Source organism: Columba livia, chromosome 2, assembly GCF_036013475.1.
Source record: "Columba livia isolate bColLiv1 breed racing homer chromosome 2, bColLiv1.pat.W.v2, whole genome shotgun sequence".
NCBI classification, from domain to species: Eukaryota; Metazoa; Chordata; class Aves; order Columbiformes; family Columbidae; genus Columba; species Columba livia.
This window is the reverse complement of record NC_088603.1, coordinates 15,399,769-15,418,172: the sequence shown is the minus strand read 5'-3', so window position 1 is coordinate 15,418,172 and position 18,404 is coordinate 15,399,769. Positions and strand designations below refer to the sequence as shown.

Below are 18,404 nucleotides of genomic sequence, written 5' to 3'. Positions count from 1 at the left end.
TTAGGGGATAAAAAATTAATTAGACAAAAAATAAACAAACAGTGCCAATAGGATAATTTAACAAGGTGCTCTAAAGCACAAGTAAATTAAGCTACATTGAATGGCCTCTAAATGACATTGTCATAAAAACAGAGGGCAAAAAAATAACAGGTACACTATTTTGAAAGTTTGCTACAAAAACAGGGCTACGGCACAAGACTTAGCCCGAGCCGAGCCTCTCGTTAGCATATATTAGCATGCCACTGCTGGCTTCACATACCTCTGGCTATTCTATCAGCTGATATTCTGCCCTGCGGCATGAAAATCTAGTTTACATACACAGAATCTTCTGGGTGGGAAATGAAGAGTGAGACTGCACTGCAGCAGCAGCACCAGAACAAACCAGCTCTGGAGCGGATGCAACAAGACTCAGGTGTGTGACGGCTGGGAGGGCAGTTTGGCAGCGAGTCCCTGCAGCAGCTGGCGCAGGGGTTGTCCAGAGCCACCCGGCGTCCCGTACCTGCCAGCAGCCAGAGCTGGGGCTGTCTGCATGGTAACTGCACTTGAAATAACCATGTCACTTGTGATTTAGACCGCTGATCATTTCAGGGCTAAGCTGGCAGCAGAGATTTATTTCAGATTGAAAACATGTAAAAAACAGGACTTGCATGGGACTAATTACAGGCAAGAGATGTGGGGTGGTGGGTTGTTGTTGTGGTTTTATTTTGTTTTTTATTACAGCCACCATATAAATAAGCTCCAGGCACAGAAGATCTCAGACTTGGACCAGCCCCATGCACAGTGACATTTTTGTTCTCATTTGTACATGCTCAGGCACTACAAGAAGTGACTGGGCCTATATTTATTTAGAAACCCAGACAGATGATGTTTAAAATAAACCCAATCTTGACATCAAAGATAGCCGCCCCTGAGATGTTGTTCTCCAAACAAGTTCAACTCTGTTCATGCTTGGTGCTGCACACAGTATGCAGCAATTATCACTTACATCTTCCTATTTCTTCTGAATATATAGCAGAACATAAATCTCAAAAAACAAAACAAACCAACCACAAAACACACAACAATGAAAATGGCACTGGCTCTTCACATTTTATTTCTCTTACACAAGCAGTTTTGTTCCTCTGGCAGTTAGGAAAGGCAAACAATTATCAAAGTATTTGGAGCTCCACAGATGATATCAGGACTCCCAGCAGTTACAGGTGATAACACTGTTGAAATCATTACCTGCTCAGCAACATGAGAGAAAATAAATACTTCAGGTGTAACGCTACACCTGAAACTCCTGCTTGTGGCAGCATGTTGTGCTCTGAATTTCAGGGTTTTAGCACTACAGGTTAAAGACAAAGATAGTATCTATAATAACACTGTGAAATATTTGAGATTTATTTGTGGTTGGTTGCTGTTGAATAGTGTAATAGCAATTCAGCTTGCATTCTAAATACTGCTGGCACACCTGATGTTGCATATGCTAGAAGCACTTACAATTCATATAAAAATATACTAGATTCATTATTGTGGTACTCAAAAATGCTGATACAGCTAAGATTCTATATGTATTTTTGTTATTAAATCCTCTTTTTTTCAGGACTTTTAGAGCTAGTCCATAAACTTTGGTTTTGATTAGACATTTTCTTACCAAGTACTAACTACAACAGCAGAGCAGAAAAAAAGAAATCTAAATATATTTTCAGTCATCCATCCACTTTCAAACTAAACTCAACAGCAGCATCTGGAAGCAGTAGATAGCTTATGTTTTTAGCACACAAATATTTCGTATTTCTACAACACAGGAAACACCACAGGACATCAAAGCCCTTGGAGACTGCAGCATGGACAAGGTATTATCCCATTCTTAAAATGAGGAAACAGTTCCTCTTGAAAGCTTCAGCAACTTGCTAAAGTCCTGGAGCTTTTTGTATTGCAAGCACAAAAAACATACTGTCTGCAGATTCCATTGACAAAGCCAGGTCTATGAAGTTAATATATCTAAAGAACTAGTTCTAACTGAGAATTTCACTACCAATACAGGGCTACCAACATACTTTCAATGTATAATACAAACCCTCAAAACAGCTGTATCAGTTGTATTCTATATTTGTTGAAAAGAGTTAAGACCACCAAGCAGTTCCATGAAACCATACTAAGTTCTTTTTCCTTTTAAGACTCAGAGCTACAAGACTGACACCAAAAAAAAGTCCGGAAGAAAAGTGTTAATCTTTGTAGAAACTATGAATTTATCTCCTGCAGAAGCAAACATTTCAAAATTTACTGTTAATCACATCATCAGCTAGCCCAAACATACGCTGTAAAGCTAGTACATTAAATGAATGCATTCCAGCAGGGTCTATTTTACAAACATCTACAGCCTTTTCTTGCACTCCTGCTTATTGTAAGTTTGCACAGAAGCAGTAAAAGTTAATGTGCAGTGGAACACTACATTAACTACTGAAATGTTATTGCACATCAAAAAGGTTTAGTGCAACTCTGCAAACATGCTTACCTGAGTGCCATAAAATACTGCCATAATGAGTCAGGCCTACTGCAGCGCATTGCAATCAGGTGTTTGCACTGGTAATGTAAAAGCAGCTCCTTGATACAAAAGTCATTCTACACAATGTCTAAAAGACATTTTTGTATATGATATACTACAAATTTTGTTAGTATTTTGGAATTACGTAAATATACCTCAAATCATCAGGGAACTGTGGGGGCAGTAAGTCCCTGAGGGGCTGATTCCCTGAGTCACAAATCACAAAAATCCTTTTAAATGTAAACTTTTTGAGTGACAATCTTATTGTACATCCACGCGTTTTTGCTTTCATGAAAAGGACAAGTACATGTTGATTGAATCAGATATTTTTTTTTTGTACCAGTGATTATTCAGTGTATCTTGTTCCTATCTCCTTTTACCATGACAAATGCTTTTCACCAGGAGAGTGGTTAAGTGCTGGAACAGGCTGCTGAGGAAGGCTGCCGAGCCTCCATCCTTGGAGATGTTTGAAACTCAACTGGGCATGACACTCAGCAAGCGGATGAAACACTGAAGCTTGGACTGCTGCGAGCACAAGTTGAACCAAGCAGGGCTCCCTTCCTGCCTGAATCACTCTAAGAGTGTAGTATTTTCAATATCTCTTCAGTTCCTCTGAATTATCTTTTTTTTCCCCTCCAGAAGTAGTCATCAGACGATTCAAAATAGGGGAAATACTACTTGCATACCCTATTAGAATTATGGTTTTATTTTTTCCTTCTCTTATTCTTTCTACAAAACTTTCGTTCTTCTTATTTTTCCCTGAAACAATGTGAAAACCTAAATAAGTGCCCTGAATGCCTTATACCCACTATCTTACTCCTACATTGAGGGAATGCAGGGCCTCACAGAATATTTCTATTCTGGTACATCCTCTTCCAGAAATCATACTGACTTATACCCATTTTGCCATTTCCACTGAAATATTTTTATACGGTCCTTAACGACTACCTCTCTGCACAACAGTAGGACGCATGGAAACCCTCACAGGAGGCACCAGTGTGCCAACGCACTGCGAACACAGGTCATTGCTCCCAAGAAGTTAAACACAGTCATAAGTTGGAGCTTTTTCTTCTAGAAAAGGATCAGATGTCCTGCAGCTGCCAACTAAAGTACCTCAAGTAACTATGACTTAATAGATGATGTCATCTTGTTGTATAAAAATATGTTGAGTTGCATTAATTTTCTTCTAAGACAATGTTCCTATTCCTGTTTTTAAAAAGGATTTTCGAAGACTCTGCTTTAAGAGCATCATCTACAGCATCCATAATGTATACCAATGTACAGATGCTATCAGTAATAAATTAAATCTTCAAAGAACACTTCCAACAGATAAAGGAACAAATATCATCGATACAGCTTTTCATCTAACACCTTCTTCACATCTCAAGACAGTATTTATTTACCATACTTTGTTACGGACTAGCATACTGCCTAGTTAGTCTTCAATTATCACATCAGGTGGCGGAAAAAATTCTATTTCTATAGGAGCTAAAACTGAAATTAACTTTGAATCTCTGAACTGTCAACAAATTCTCTGAAAAGGCTTGCTTTGCAGAGATTATAAAGTAGGTGTCATCCTTGACACTTGCGTTCTATATTCATCCGGCAGGCCGGGAAGAGAAGCGCCGCAGAGCGCCAGGCGGGATGGTGGAGGGCTCAGCTGTCACCACGCCTGCCTCCTGCGCTTGCTTTGCAGGCAGAGACGGCGCTGTAGGTGTCAAAGGTTCTCTATTTAAACTCACTGACAAGAAAAGGAAGAATACTGGGAGAATATGTTACCATCCACTATGAACTCATCTCTAGTAACAGGTCATCCTGACACTTACTTCTGGATGATACAAACAAAAGCCTTGATTCTATTCAAATTAAAAAACAAAACAAAACAGAACCAACACATATGATATATACCCATGAGATTTACATGTTCAAGATTTACTCTGGGAAAAGCCAGTGTTAAGAATACGTAGAGCAAAGCCCTGCTTTCTGTCAGAATGACAAACTAGAAAGCCACAAACGATTACGTTAATCTGCCACTTGAAATCTCCCTCGCACAATCGCATACCAGCGCTCTCTGTGTTTCATTTAAAAGTTGCAGAGTTTACTAACCACTTTAAAAAGCCGCATTCCTTAAATCCCTGACAGATTATGTGAAATTGTTCGGTTTAGAAGCATGAATTTGCCATTCTGCTGCCCCCCACCCCAATGACAGCTCAGTCAAAAGCCAGTGTGGCTGGGGCTGCAGGCAATGAAACTCAACGTTTCCTCAGCACAACTGATTCCACCAAGCAGAAGAAAATGGGAAGGCGGAGAAGTGCAGAGCAGAATGAAGGAGCATGGCTCGCCTTTCCAAGAGAGAAAAGCTATTTTCTATCAAGCTTATCTTTTTCAGTCCCTTATTTGCTTTTAATTGGAAAGAAGGAAGTGAAGAATATGAAAATGCTTTGAAAGACATTTATAAGAGTCCTGGGTAACTGTCTGCATCAAAGATGACAATTTGCTGCATGGCTGATTTCATTTGAAAGGCTTTTCTGATTCTGTTCATCCCACAGGCTGGACATAACTTTGCAAACAGATCAGGACAAAGTAGCCCAGAGCAGCACAGTAAATAAGGTGCCATTAGCAGTGTCTAACTTGCAGCCAGGATGAGGACTGTGCTCCTCCTCTGAAGCTTGAAAAGGCATCACGCTTGTAGCCTGCATCTGGGATTGCAGCAGGTCACGCATTTTCTAGCTGGTGGCAGAAGAGGGGAAGCAGATGTGGACTTAATGATAGTCGTGCCAGCTGGTTCATAGTAGTAGCAGGCAAAAAACAGAGCACAAATAGCCCCAGATTTCATTTACCTGAGCAATGACCCAGCTCAGTGTTTCTGATGAAAGTCTCAGCACAAGTACTGCAAGCTGTCGGCGATGTTCTCAGATGAGGATTAGCAAACCCAGGCACATTGCAGTGTCCGAGCAACACGCTTCCAAGTTTGAAATGATACAACCGACAGGTTTTTAACCAATAACCTCCTCCTCTGTATTCTAACGCTCAAGATTTATGGCGTTTATGCCATGAACAGAGCTCTAAAGAAAAAAAAATCCAACTCTCGGAGCTCGTTCCCATGTTTTCTATTAAGACCATACATCAGTAAGTGTAATTTACCAATATGAAGTCCTATTAGTCATGCTTCCAAGGAAAATGCCATTATTGCTGCCTACTATGCTACTGAATGATGAAAATCAGACCACAGATTTTATTTTATCGAGTTCGAGGTATTTGCCAGTCCTGTTGATTAGGGTATAATTCAACAGTATTTTACACAACTCAGATACCTTTTTGTCATGTGCCTGCTTAAAAGTCTGAAGGTTGTTATTAAATGAAAGAGAAAGAAGGTAATTACTAAATCAATGGTATAACCCTTGTGATTTGCTTTTCATCTCTTCACAGACATTTTGATGAAAAACTTAAATGAAAACCAGAGTAGGCAATGCAAGGGAGTCATGTAACAAGCAACAGAAATCCACGTAGGTTATTCTCCCAAATGCCCAGTCAGAGGCCTCAGATGGCTAATGTGGTTGAAATGTGTAATTCAAAGCTACAAATGATATGTTTATGAATCTGGACATGTCCAGTGCACCTTGGAAGCAGCTGGGGGAGGCGGGGAGAAAGACAACAGTATATCTGATTTCAGCTAAACAAGGTTGCAAACTGAATTATCTGTTTCCTCTCACAGAACTAGAAGATGCCACAATGCAAAGCTCCCAGTAATCATTTTAAGTGTAATTAAATCTAATTAGGATTAGCTTTTAATGGTAATCCAGGAATACTACATTTGCATTGGCTATCCAGCGCATTGATTTACCCACCTGTATGCTACAACAGTTAAGTGAGGAATTAAAGTTCAATTACCATATGCTACAGCTTTACATTTCCATCAACATTACAGGACAGCCTAAAAACACCTATGCACGTGGTTAACTTTAAGCATACTATCTTGTTCCACGAACTTCAAAACACAGTGCTTGTGTTCCCCATTGAAAAGTTATATTTATGTGGGACTGAGGTATTACTTCTGACAGCAGAAAATTTATTTATTTCATATCATATACTTACCCACAGTTGTTTCAAATGATATGACAACCATTTCGTAAGCAACCTCCAAAACCAATGCAGATATTTTCTTGCTTAAACTCAAGGTTAAGACACAATGTGTATATCCCCCATCTTTTGTTTTCCTCAGCAGTTCCCCACGTAAAATCAGGCACACTATTTGTATTTGTAAATCCTTTGTTATCTGATCATATAGATGTCTACTTGTTTCAGCAGGTTTTTATTATCAAGCAGGGATTGTCTCTCCAATATTTTCAGCAAGATGTGACAAGATAGCTTGGCCTCCCTACTTCTTTCTTCCCTTTTGAAACCCAAAGCTGCTTTTTTTTACCTCCTTAGTCTCAACATCTTGGTTGTTCAGTTTCTAAAGAAGTTATTCCTCAGATATATCCTTTCCTGAGACTGATCACTTGCTGGACATAATTTTTCTACCATAAAACTATCCAATGAAATTTCCCCTATACAAACTCCCCAGTACAAGTATGGCTGGCTGCTTCCTTGCAAACAAGGTAAATGCTCTCAAAAAATGGCATAAGAGCAGTGGTGCCACTGTCTTACAGAACCACGGTTTAGGCATGACCATAGAGGAAATTATATTCGGCTTGAGAAAGCTGGTAAAAGATGCGGAGCTACCACTTCATTTGCCTGTCACCTACTACTTCACCCATCCCAGTCACCCATCTAGAAATTATATCCAAGCTTGTACACCGGGAATAAGCATGAATGAAGTACAGGGATGTTAAGTGATCATCTGTACCACAGCAGAGTGTCATTTCATCATCACCCAAATCCTGCAAATAAGAATAGTCTCAGATGTCCCTGTCTTACATCTTGAGGACACCCGCTTTCATAAATGAAAATACCCTGTACGTGACAGTGGCAGGAGGAGGGGAAAAGAATGTGACATATACAGTTTTCTCTCTGAGGAGAGGAATGTCAAAGAACTGCACAATATAGAAGCCTAACAAATTAATGTATCCCTACCAGCACTAATTACTGATGAACTGTTTGAAACTGTATAGTCTCTTTCTTAAGGCAGCACTACAATGACTTATTTATCAACTGCTTGTTTTTTTCAGGTTGATTTTTATCAAGCAGCAAAATCTCTACTTAAAAATAAACAAAATCAGGCTCAAAAACGAGTGAACGCATTTTAGATTGCACTTGGAGAAGCACATGGATTTTTATAATGTTCCCATGTCAAAACATACATCTACTTAAGCAGCATTAGTGAAACACAAAAACCGGCAAAACTTAGTGTCAGCTTTCCAAAAACTATTTTCTCAGCTGACAGTGCCCAGCCAGGCACCCCCTAAATGCCAGCAACAGAGAAGAAGGAACTGCACAGCCTCCCCCTGGTATAGGATTAAAGCCATAGGACATGGCGCATCACCTACTGCAGGGATAAGAAGGACAGGAATGATGCAGCTATTCAGGTAAAATAAACACATTCAGATGTGAGTAAAGCTCTGCAGCATCTGCATTGCCTCCAATAGACTAATATTTTTATTTACTAGGTTAACTTTTGCCCTATATTTGTCTTTGAAGAGAAAGATTGATCAGCCAAATGACTAATTTAAATAAATTATTCTGTTCTGCCCTGAAAGGTCCATTTGAAAAAAAGAAATACACACATGCTCAGATTTATTTCACAGTGAGAAGGGTGAACTTTCAGACTGTCCACAGCCCAGTGTCAGCAAAGGTCCTCTGGAAATACCGGGAGTTGTGTGTGGCAGAGCCATGCAGGCTGCACCCTACGCTTTACAGTTCTGCTTCATGGTCACGTCAATCCTCTTCACTGTGTTTGATACAAGCGCTAAAACAATGGAAGTGCTTAAAAGATTTACTTATGATTTTAACCTGCTACGCGAATCATCTGGGGATTTCTTGGAAATGATGACTAGATGCTGAAGGATAAATGTAACCTAGGGTTCTCTAGTGGGAGTTTCCATCTCACAGTACAGTTTAATGAAGATCCCAGTAGCAAATCCTAAGATTTTAACTGAAGGCAAGGGGACTTATTTTTATATATCACATAGACTCCACTTTATGAGCTGCCAGTTTGCATATAGGCAATAAAAAGCCCCTTGGCTAAACACAGACACTGGAATAAAGTGTCAGTTAACAGTAATTTCATCCTGCAAGTGTTCTTGCCCATTCAACCAAATGAAGAAAGATTATTTTAAGATAAGAGCACTGAAAGGGAAGAAATAAAGTGAAAAAGGAGTAAAGAAAAGGAACTACAAAGAAATCACAATGTTACACAGAACCAAAACATCCAATTATGCTTTGATCATGGCTTGAATTTTAAATGTTACTGTCATCATTATTTTCTATTTCACAACGTCTTTCAGTGATTACTTGATATCTACAATATATGTCAGATGTACAGAAAAACAAAGCAAGTTATAGGCAGAAGCACTAGCTTATCTTGCAGACATAATAAAGCCTATCTCAACTTTATTGAGAAGCCTGTCAACAAAGCAAATCAAACACTGAGTGGAAATGAGGCATAATGCCTGATTTCTTCAATCAGCTTTCCTGTTTGCCAGGAGCACCTCTCTTGGGTGGGCTGACAAGGTGCAAGCTAATTTACAGATCCAGGAGGAGTCAACTGCATCCGGATAGCACTTCTCCCACGTTAATTAAGAGGAGATTGAAAGGTAAAGTTCACTCAGAAATGGTAGTGAGGGAAAAAAATAACTCAAGGAAATGTTGACTGTTATGAAGAGCAAACAACAAAGCGATCATCAGATCTTATCAGCCAAATTACTGTAGTTTCCAGATTAAAGATTTCAGAAGTGTTATATCGAGCATATAGACAAGGTTATTTCCTATTTAGCTGGAAGCACCTGATTACAAATGGTATTAATTTCTACTTTCACACTCGGCTCCCTCTAGAGCTTTCAAAGCCACAGGGGAACACCAGACACCAGGCTCTAAGGCCAGAGGGCATAAAGGATCTGACAAGCCCTCACTGAGCCAGCTCACTAAACACAATCACTGCGAGAAGCCCTCACTGATCCAGCTCTCCGGAACACAAAGTCTCCTCTCTTTGGATGAGACCCTCTGCAAGTTTGCCCCGTGCCTGGGTACCACAGCATGCAAGATGAAGCAGCTATTGCACCTCTGCGTACAAGGACATTATGCAGGAGAAACTGAGGATCAAGGAGCTGCCCAGACTTTCTACATGCTGTAAGCACTTTCTGACTGAAGCCACGAGATAGCAATCATGGTATCCAATATACCATGAGTATATACATAGAGTCCACAGAACTTAGCGCGTACAATTTATCTCAATTTTGCCTCTTTTCTGCTGTAGAGAAATGACAAAGACTGCAGAAGGAAACCAGTCAACATTTCGTATCTCTATCTCTCCATCTCTCTTCCACTCTTCCCCATCACAGAGTGCAAATCTCAGCTCTAGGCTTGAATTTAGGCAGGCAGACACCCAGAAGATGTGGGTTTCCCCAAGGGACTCATAGGAGAGCAGGCTGAAGTGCTCTCCTCCTATCTGACATGTGGGAATATCTCCTGTGACTCTTTCGGTATTCTCTGGCACATGCTGTCTAACAACCTGACATTGTTTTGTGTTTTCTAAACACATTTTCTAAGTAATATTTTCTAATTATCTAGTTTTTCTGTTAACTAATTTGGTAATACAATTCACAGACGTAGAACAATTCTCAAGAACCTATGCAATTACCAGGTAGGTACAATTAACGTTTTACAAGATGAAGAAGGTAAAAGGATGAAAGTTAACTGAAACTCTACTTGTATGTTTTCAAATGAGAACCATTGTAAATAAATCTTTAAAATAATATGGGTACTTCAAAATTAAATAATGAATCACTGCATATGCAAAAGAAAACAAACGCTGCCTTAGTATTGTTTTTTCTTGGAAACATATTTATTTAATCTAGCTGGCTAAAAGAAAGACTGATTTTCTTGCTCTCTCACCCCTTGCTACAAGTAATCGAAGGTGTTTGTCATGTTTCACCATTCACCCAGAACAGCAGGGTGTCTCTCAGCAGTCTGCTCCTTGCAGATCACTACGTCTGCTGGAGAGATGACTCCTTTCTGAAAACTCAGTGCTTGGTAAAATTCTGGTCTTTCACTGACCCTTTCTCCAGACTGTGGGTTCTCACAGCACACAACCTTATTCAGATGCTGTTTTCCTTGAGAGGAGCATGCGGGTTTTCAATCTCAAACTGATCCATCTCTTTCACATCATGCCTCCATGATACCAAACAGCCTTAATAGTACAGCAACGAAAAACACTCATCGAGTAACACATAAGCTTTGGGTACAGTATTAGGAGCAGCACAGTTTAAGAAAAACACAAAACCCAAAACTGTATGACCTTCCAAAGGATATGTGCACTACTTAGATAACACCGAAGACTCTTTCCAAGACCAAAGCAGTTTGTTGACTAAAACCATTTTCTCCATTGCAGCCCTGTTAGCCTGCCGGCTATCTCCTCTCTCATTCTGAGCTGCTTCTCTTTCATGACAACACTCATAAGCTCAAAAACTGAGAAATCAGCCTATATATGTCGTGCATATATTGACATAGTAAAATATGGGCTCAGCAAACAGTCACAATATAAATGAGAAACTAAAAAATGAAACTTTTAATAATTCATTTTACATTTGATTGCAAAGCACCTACCTGAACATGTCTCCTAAGCCTTTCAACATTCCTTTCTTTGCCTTAATTTTATCCTTCTCTTTATCTCGATCTTTCTTCTTTTCCTTTCCAGCCTTTTTTCTGTCGCCTTTATCTTGGCTTCCATTCATCTGCCTCTCTAATGAGTGGGATGGTTGGTCACTTGCTGTGGACACAGATTCTCTACCAGATCTTGAGCTCTCCTCTGTATCTTCTTCCACTGAAAGCACAAATTAAGAAAAATCAGTGGGATAAGAACAAACAACAAGAGTAGTCTTTTTGCTATTTTGCATAACGTATCTTGAAGCAGGATATATGCACAACCAGAATTTTATTTTATTTTTTTTTTCTTTTTTCAAACTCACTGTTCATGTGGGAGATTTCCTGGAGTGTTCATTTGTACTATTAAACTCTTAGAAGCAATGAATTCACCTTTGCAGAACACTATAAAACTTGATTTATGCTTTGTGAGTACCCTGAATAATGTATGGATTAACAAAGAGGATTAGCAAAGTGATGTTAATTGGCCCATTTTGTTTCAGCATCTGGATCAGTTGAGGAGAACTTTAGAAAAACCTGCAAGAAGAAGCAACAGCAGTGCAGCATGCCCTGTCACTAAATTCATGGTAATACTCTCATAAAAATATGAAATCATTAAGGACTGTTTAACTTCAACACGAGTCTCAATAGACTTTCTCTTGCTGCGAGTAACATAATGGTTTTGTCGCACCACTTAATTTCCTACAGCAGTTTAAAACACATCATGCATCATGATTTTTATTCTTGGTTGAGATGGGGCAGCTTGGGTTGTTCAGGTTTGAAGGCCACGGCTTATATAAGGAAAAAAGAATCATTTTTTAGCTTAGCATATGTTAACTACTACCACTTATTATTATTCCTACTAATATTATTGTTTCAAGACCTCAGCGACTCTTCTACAGCCAATAGAAGTGTGCAATTCTTTTGAAATTTCTCATACATAGACCACTGTAGAATATAAACTTGGTTTTCTTAGTCATCATTCACATTCATCTTACAAGTAATTTATTGAACCTGAAAAATCTACAAATCACTGACTGAAAGCCATTCAATATAGTCCCTTCTTTCTCTCAGATACCTGCCTGCAAAAACTTCTTTATTCATTATTATTACAATACAGAGACATGTCCAATAGACTTAGTACTTATTCACTGAGTAGCCCAAGATTTCTATAAATATTGTCCGACCCTGGAAGATGAAATAAACATATTTCAAGAAAAACATATCATGTCAGATAAATCTTAACATTAATAACTATTTTTTGAATCTCAAGTAGTAATCTGAAGCCACCAGGAAAAAAAAAGGACAGGTCTTGGCATTTCATGGCAACTTGTCTTTAGGTCTGTTATGAATTAAGTAGATTACACAGCTTCCCAACTGTAGGCACGGTTTTAATATTCAGATAATTCTATTTTAGAAAATTAATAGGCCTGTTCTATACATGCCTCTGTACTAGTTGTACTTGTACTTTTTTTGGTCACAGTGTTTCTTAATCAATGTCTGGGATGATATTTACTTATTATTAAAAGAGTAGTTGAAAATCACTTTGGAATAGAGATGCTAATTTTTTGCATGTTAATTTATAGCTACAATCTGTTCTGGTTAAAACCAACTAGACATTTAAAAGATGTACTTGCAAACGAATATAATTAGAAAAAAAATGCATTACATTTCTGACAAATTCTGAAGTCAAGTGTATACTTGGTACTTCACTGCTAGAATTTTAAAGATTAATCAGTTTTGACCTATGGTTGTTCATATTCATAGAACAATACATTAAATTAATCCTAAACATGTATTAAGTGTACTGTGCTATGTTGAGCTGCTGAACAACTTGTCATAACAATGCTTGCTCTTATCATTTATTTTGCATGTTCTATGGAGATAATATTGGCTCCTTTCTACACTTGTGCTGCAATAAATATTTGTCTATCATACACAGTTTGCTTGCAATTAACCCTATAGCTTAGACTGAGCGCTGTGAACTTGAACGCCTGTTCTCCTGGAGTAAATGCTGGTGTCTCTATTGGACTAAATAGATTTCCAGTTTTCTTAGAAGGACTCAACATGAAGAAACTTGTTCCACTTTTATGTAGCACAGTCATTCTGCAATTAACATATACCTAATTACTAGTGTTTAGAACAAATGCAAATGCTGCTCAATTAAAATTCAAGCCCAGGCTACAAATGAAACTCCTAATTTTTGTTAAGTTGCAGTAATGACATCAGGTTACTGCAAAACACAGAATGCATTTGTTTCGGTGCTGTTATTTCCTTCCTTTCGTGCAACCTCCTGCCTCCCCATGCGGGATGCTGAAGCCAAAAATTAAATCGGAGTATACTTTAAACATCAATTAAACCTGAAAACTAGTGTCATTTCATGAACCACACTGTACTAAAGAGAAAACATAAACAGGTATTATGAAGCTATTCTCCTAATTAGGCCATAAAACAGAAAAGATACACATGAGGAATCAAAGCTACTTAATGTGAAGCTATTTTGCCACTAAGCTCCTAGGCCTCTTATTGTGATATTTAATACAGCCCTAGATTCCAGCAATTAAGATTCAGCAAAAGATTAGAAAGCTTTGTTGATCTCTCCCAGTCCAAATGCCTTGTTCTCATTCAGGACACTAAAGATAAACATTCTGCTTCCAGTGAGCTATTAAAAGTATTAAGAGAAGAAGGAAAATAAAAAAAAAGGCATGAAAAATGACCTGTAAAAGCTGAACTCCCACACCTTTCCACAAATGCTATGTCTTTACATCCATTAAATCATCTCAAATTCTCAAATACTCTTTAAAATGTTGTCACAGATCTGGTCACTGCTGCCCGACTTTCATCCTACATTTAGTAATTTAAGAACACATTGTTCCAAGGCCAGGAAATGCATTCAGAAGAGAAAACTGCTCCTTTCCCACACGCGCTGCCTGTATTTTTATGGCTTTCATATTTGGGGTGATGACATGTTAAGAATTCCTCTACACAATTTACTGCAGAGCTATTATTTGCTACTCCAAAGAGGATCACTGTCTGGAAGAAAGAAGTGATCTTGAAACACTGGTGGAGAAAGGGGGAAAAATCAAGTAAGACAAATGAATCCAACCTCAAGGGCATCAACAAATTGACCACCAACATGTTTTCCTATGTTTTGTAATGTAAGAAAGCCACATTTTAATTTCAAACAATTATTGAATAATTGAATAATTACAATTTAATTGTGGCAGCAGTGAGGCATTATTCATGTCAGAACCAGACTGTTAAACTAACTTTTACATATTCGTATGTGCCCAGACTTTGTCCAGCAGAAGACACCATTTGGTTAATTGTCTGGAGCCTGAGGACACATATCATGGAGCAGACCAAAGTTGCTTTCAGTTCTAACATGGACACGTTCTCATAAAGACAGACCTGAGGACCTGCCATTTTGTGCTGGTCCCAGGCAACATATGGCTAAGTTCTCACAGCCACCATGAGAAGTGGAAGACCCTGAGGACTGAATTCTGTCCAAACAACTTACTATATGTGCTTTGCTACTCACCTGCTTCTACCAACCTGGCTCTGCACATTTCTGAGTTACTTCCTAGATGTTTTATTGTAATACGTGGAAGCTGCTAAAACACAAGCAACTCAACCGAATGTGTTCCATGCACATATTATGGTTGGACCCGATGGTCTTGTGGGTCTCTTCCAACTGGAATGATTCTATGATTCTATGACATAGCTTGGTCACCCTTTGCTCAACCCTTCTTCGCCATGTAAGATTTGAGAACAGCCTCACTCTTGCTCTGCCATGACAAGAGATGGCTCTTGGTCCACTACATCTAGATGGCTTCCTCCATACAGAGAGATGAGGGCAAAGACTGACCCCACAGCATTTCCACTTTGCCTGTTTTCTCCTGCTCCCAGTAGAAACTTCCTTGCTGCTCTCTGTGCCTTGCATCAACAAGCTCAAAACCCCTTACAGTAATCTCATAAACCTATACTTACCTAGAAAGCGTTTCATGACAACAGTATTGCTATATTTTTGAGCAAATGAAGTTAAACCATCTGCAACTTCTGGATAAGCTTTGGAAATCTGATGCCTCAAAACAGGCTATTAGTATCGGTGTGATTACAGCAAACAGTGCCTTTTAGAAAAACATGGTCTAATGTCCCAAAAGACCATCAGCATGTAGTCTGGGGGAATGACCAGGATCATACACATTTTCTCAAGTCTGTTCTTCTCCTGGCCAGAAACAGAGTGACAGCCAGCAGCACCAGGCCAGCATTTAGCCTCACTGCTGTGTGAAATTGCCAGGTGCTGGAAAAGTAAAGCAGAATTAATTCCATCCATAACTACCTTTCAGAAAAGTGACTGGCAAAACGACCTCCCTTTCAGTCTCAGAACACCTTTAGAAACAGGCAGATTTAAAAAAAAAGGCAAAGAGTTTTAAAAAAATAAAAGAGTGATAACACAAGTAACTTATAAAAGAATGGTAGGGAGTGACACTTATGAAACAGACTTTCTGAAACCAAAAAAAATTTAAAAAGAGCAGAGAGTGAAAAATCTCTTTCTAAGCACTTTCTGTTAGCATTCATTTTTTACTACTTCAGCCTTCCTACCATCATCTTCATTCATAAACTTCTAACTAGCTGCAGGTTGAATAAAAAAAAATTCTGCTGGTATGTGACAAGTTGAAAGTAGTACAACATGAAGGTTAAAAATTCAATGATTTTAATAAAACCTCTGATTGAGGTAATTTACCATTCACACTATTTTCATTCAATACAAGTTGTCATTTTACCAGCCCATTCTTACATAGTTCAATAATGATAAGGTTAGCTTTGAAGTGATTCTTTTATGTTAATGACATCCTCCACATGTTGGGTCATACTTGGGGTTAAAAAACTGAAAATGTAAATGAATGCCCATTAGGGTGGGTAATAGCTGATCATTAACTTTATATTTTATTAGATCTGCCAGCCTTACTCTAATTAAAGGACAGCGATTTCTTTTTTTCCCCCAGACACTACAAATGTGCTCTTTCAAAATTATATGCACATATTTTTGTAACATGAATTCAGTAGTTTTTTTATCTTTCTGCATAATTCTTTTTTTCTAATTTACATTAGCAAATTAATTAGCTGTCTTAGAGAAAATTTTCATAGTAATTCAAGTAAACACATTCCTAATAATCTTATTTCCTTATTTTAGAAAGGAAGGAAGCTGCAGAGTGTTGCAATCTGTTAATACATATGAAGGAAAAAAGCCTGAAAAAAAACTCATGAAGAGAAGTTAGATCTATTCTTTAAAAATCCTAAAATTATCTTCTACTACTTTAAATCACTTTCTAAAGGAATTAACCAACATTGTTAGCATTCTTCACGTACAGCAATAGTTTACTTACAAGTTTCCATGCCCTCGTCATCATCATCTGCTACAGGTTTATCATATGATTTGTCTATGGCAGCTCTGAAGCTTTCATTGCAGCCTCGTCCTCGGATAATTCGTGGGCGCGGGCGGTGGAAGGGAATGTCACCATTGAGAGTCACCTCAGCAACGGCTGTCTGCAGACTTTCTAATGAGCTGGATTTCTTCAGACCTAATGAAGGCCCCACATCTCTGGTTGGGGAACCTTAGTGATTTAGGGAAGAAAAAAAAAAAAAGGTAATTAGAATTAGTATTGAGAACTGCATGCTTGATTATGCATATCCATCCTGAAAATCTTTGGGGACACACTTAACATTATTCACATCATCTCTTAATAATCTGTAGGGAATTCTCTGCAGATTTGTTGGTCTCAGAAGTGAATGAGTACGTCAAGTCACAGTCAACAAAACCGACAACATTAGCAATGTCTGGGTTTTCAAATCAGTTAAGAGAGACCAAAATACATTATTACGATTTTAACAATTTGAATGATAAGGTAATCGTGGGGCTGTAAAATATAGTTCATAAAGACAGCAGAGATATATATCTAAGAAAATTTTAAAATCCCTATTAATTATTTTTGTTTTGAGCAGAAAATGGCATCTGTACCAGCAAGTGATGAACAGAGAGTGGATTATGGGCAGGAATTCTATTGTGTTTAGAGTAACAGTCTTTGCAAAGTAGCCTGACTTCTGGCTTCAAGGAGCATGTCGTTTGCTTTTAATCGAGTTTTAAAGACTTGCATCAAATTGCTAACAATTTCATAATGAAATGCTTCTGAGAAACATCAGTTGATTTGCTGGGATTTCATGAAGTTGTTTAAAAATATCTGTGCAAAGGATGCAATTAGTCAGGCAATACCAGTTATCCAGCTGGAAAAGCAGCACATTCCCGGCAGTCCCCAGGCTGATGTTTGGGCAGCACTACAGCTGGGGCAGGGGCAGCTCCTACAGCTGCAGCACAGCTGGAGTTGTGCCAAGAAAGCCCCAGACAGTGTTCTGCAAAAATCTTTCCCCATCTGAACTTCTCAGGTTTGTGGACTAAATGTCTAGCCTCTGTTTTTAGATACAAGCACTCACAGTGCAAATCAGCTGACAATTGCACAATTAGATCTCATATTATTTTTAAAACTGGCAGAAATCTTTCCAGGAGAAAACAAACAAAAAATCACTGTATTTATTTGAAGTGATTTTATTCAAAAGTGCAGTATGGTCTTGGCCAGATTTTCCATAGGATTTGCAGCTAGAGAGAAAGATGAGGTGGGAGATCATCATAGCCGCATTTCCTGAAGTTATAAGACCAGAGCTCTCACCTACAATATGGAAAATCCACGTTTTTTCTTTGCCTAAAGGTAGCAGAACAGAGAAGGGCGCTGTGGCACAACAGCTGTCCCAGGTGGTGGGTTGTTCCTCAGTTGATATCACAACTCTTACAGAGGCACAGATACAAAATGACTTGTGCCAGCACAGAGACAGAGCCAAGAACCGAACCCTCAGGAATGCCAGACCAATGAACAATGCATTTGTAAGCAAGGTCTTGTGCGAATAATGCAATAAAGGAAAAAGAAAAATAAAGTATTTATCTCAGAAAAATATAAAGTACTGGAGTTGATCCCTATTCTGGTTGATATTAGGAAGGAGAAGAGTGACAGCATGTGTCACT

General features: G+C 38.6%; 1 protein-coding gene across 26 annotated transcripts in view; it reads right to left on the bottom strand.

Moving 5' to 3' along the window:
* The window catches only part of PARD3 (par-3 family cell polarity regulator), a 454,313-nt gene that overhangs the window by 128,482 nt on the left and 307,427 nt on the right, over window positions 1-18,404 (bottom strand). For all 26 annotated transcript variants that reach the window (XM_065055093.1, XM_005504176.4, XM_065055083.1 and 23 more), the window contains 2 exons: window positions 16,720-16,947; window positions 11,294-11,510 (listed from right to left, as the gene is read on the bottom strand). In XM_065055093.1, coding sequence (XP_064911165.1) covers window positions 11,294-11,510; window positions 16,720-16,947 — 445 coding nt within the window. The remainder of the gene's footprint in view (window positions 1-11,293; window positions 11,511-16,719; window positions 16,948-18,404) is intronic.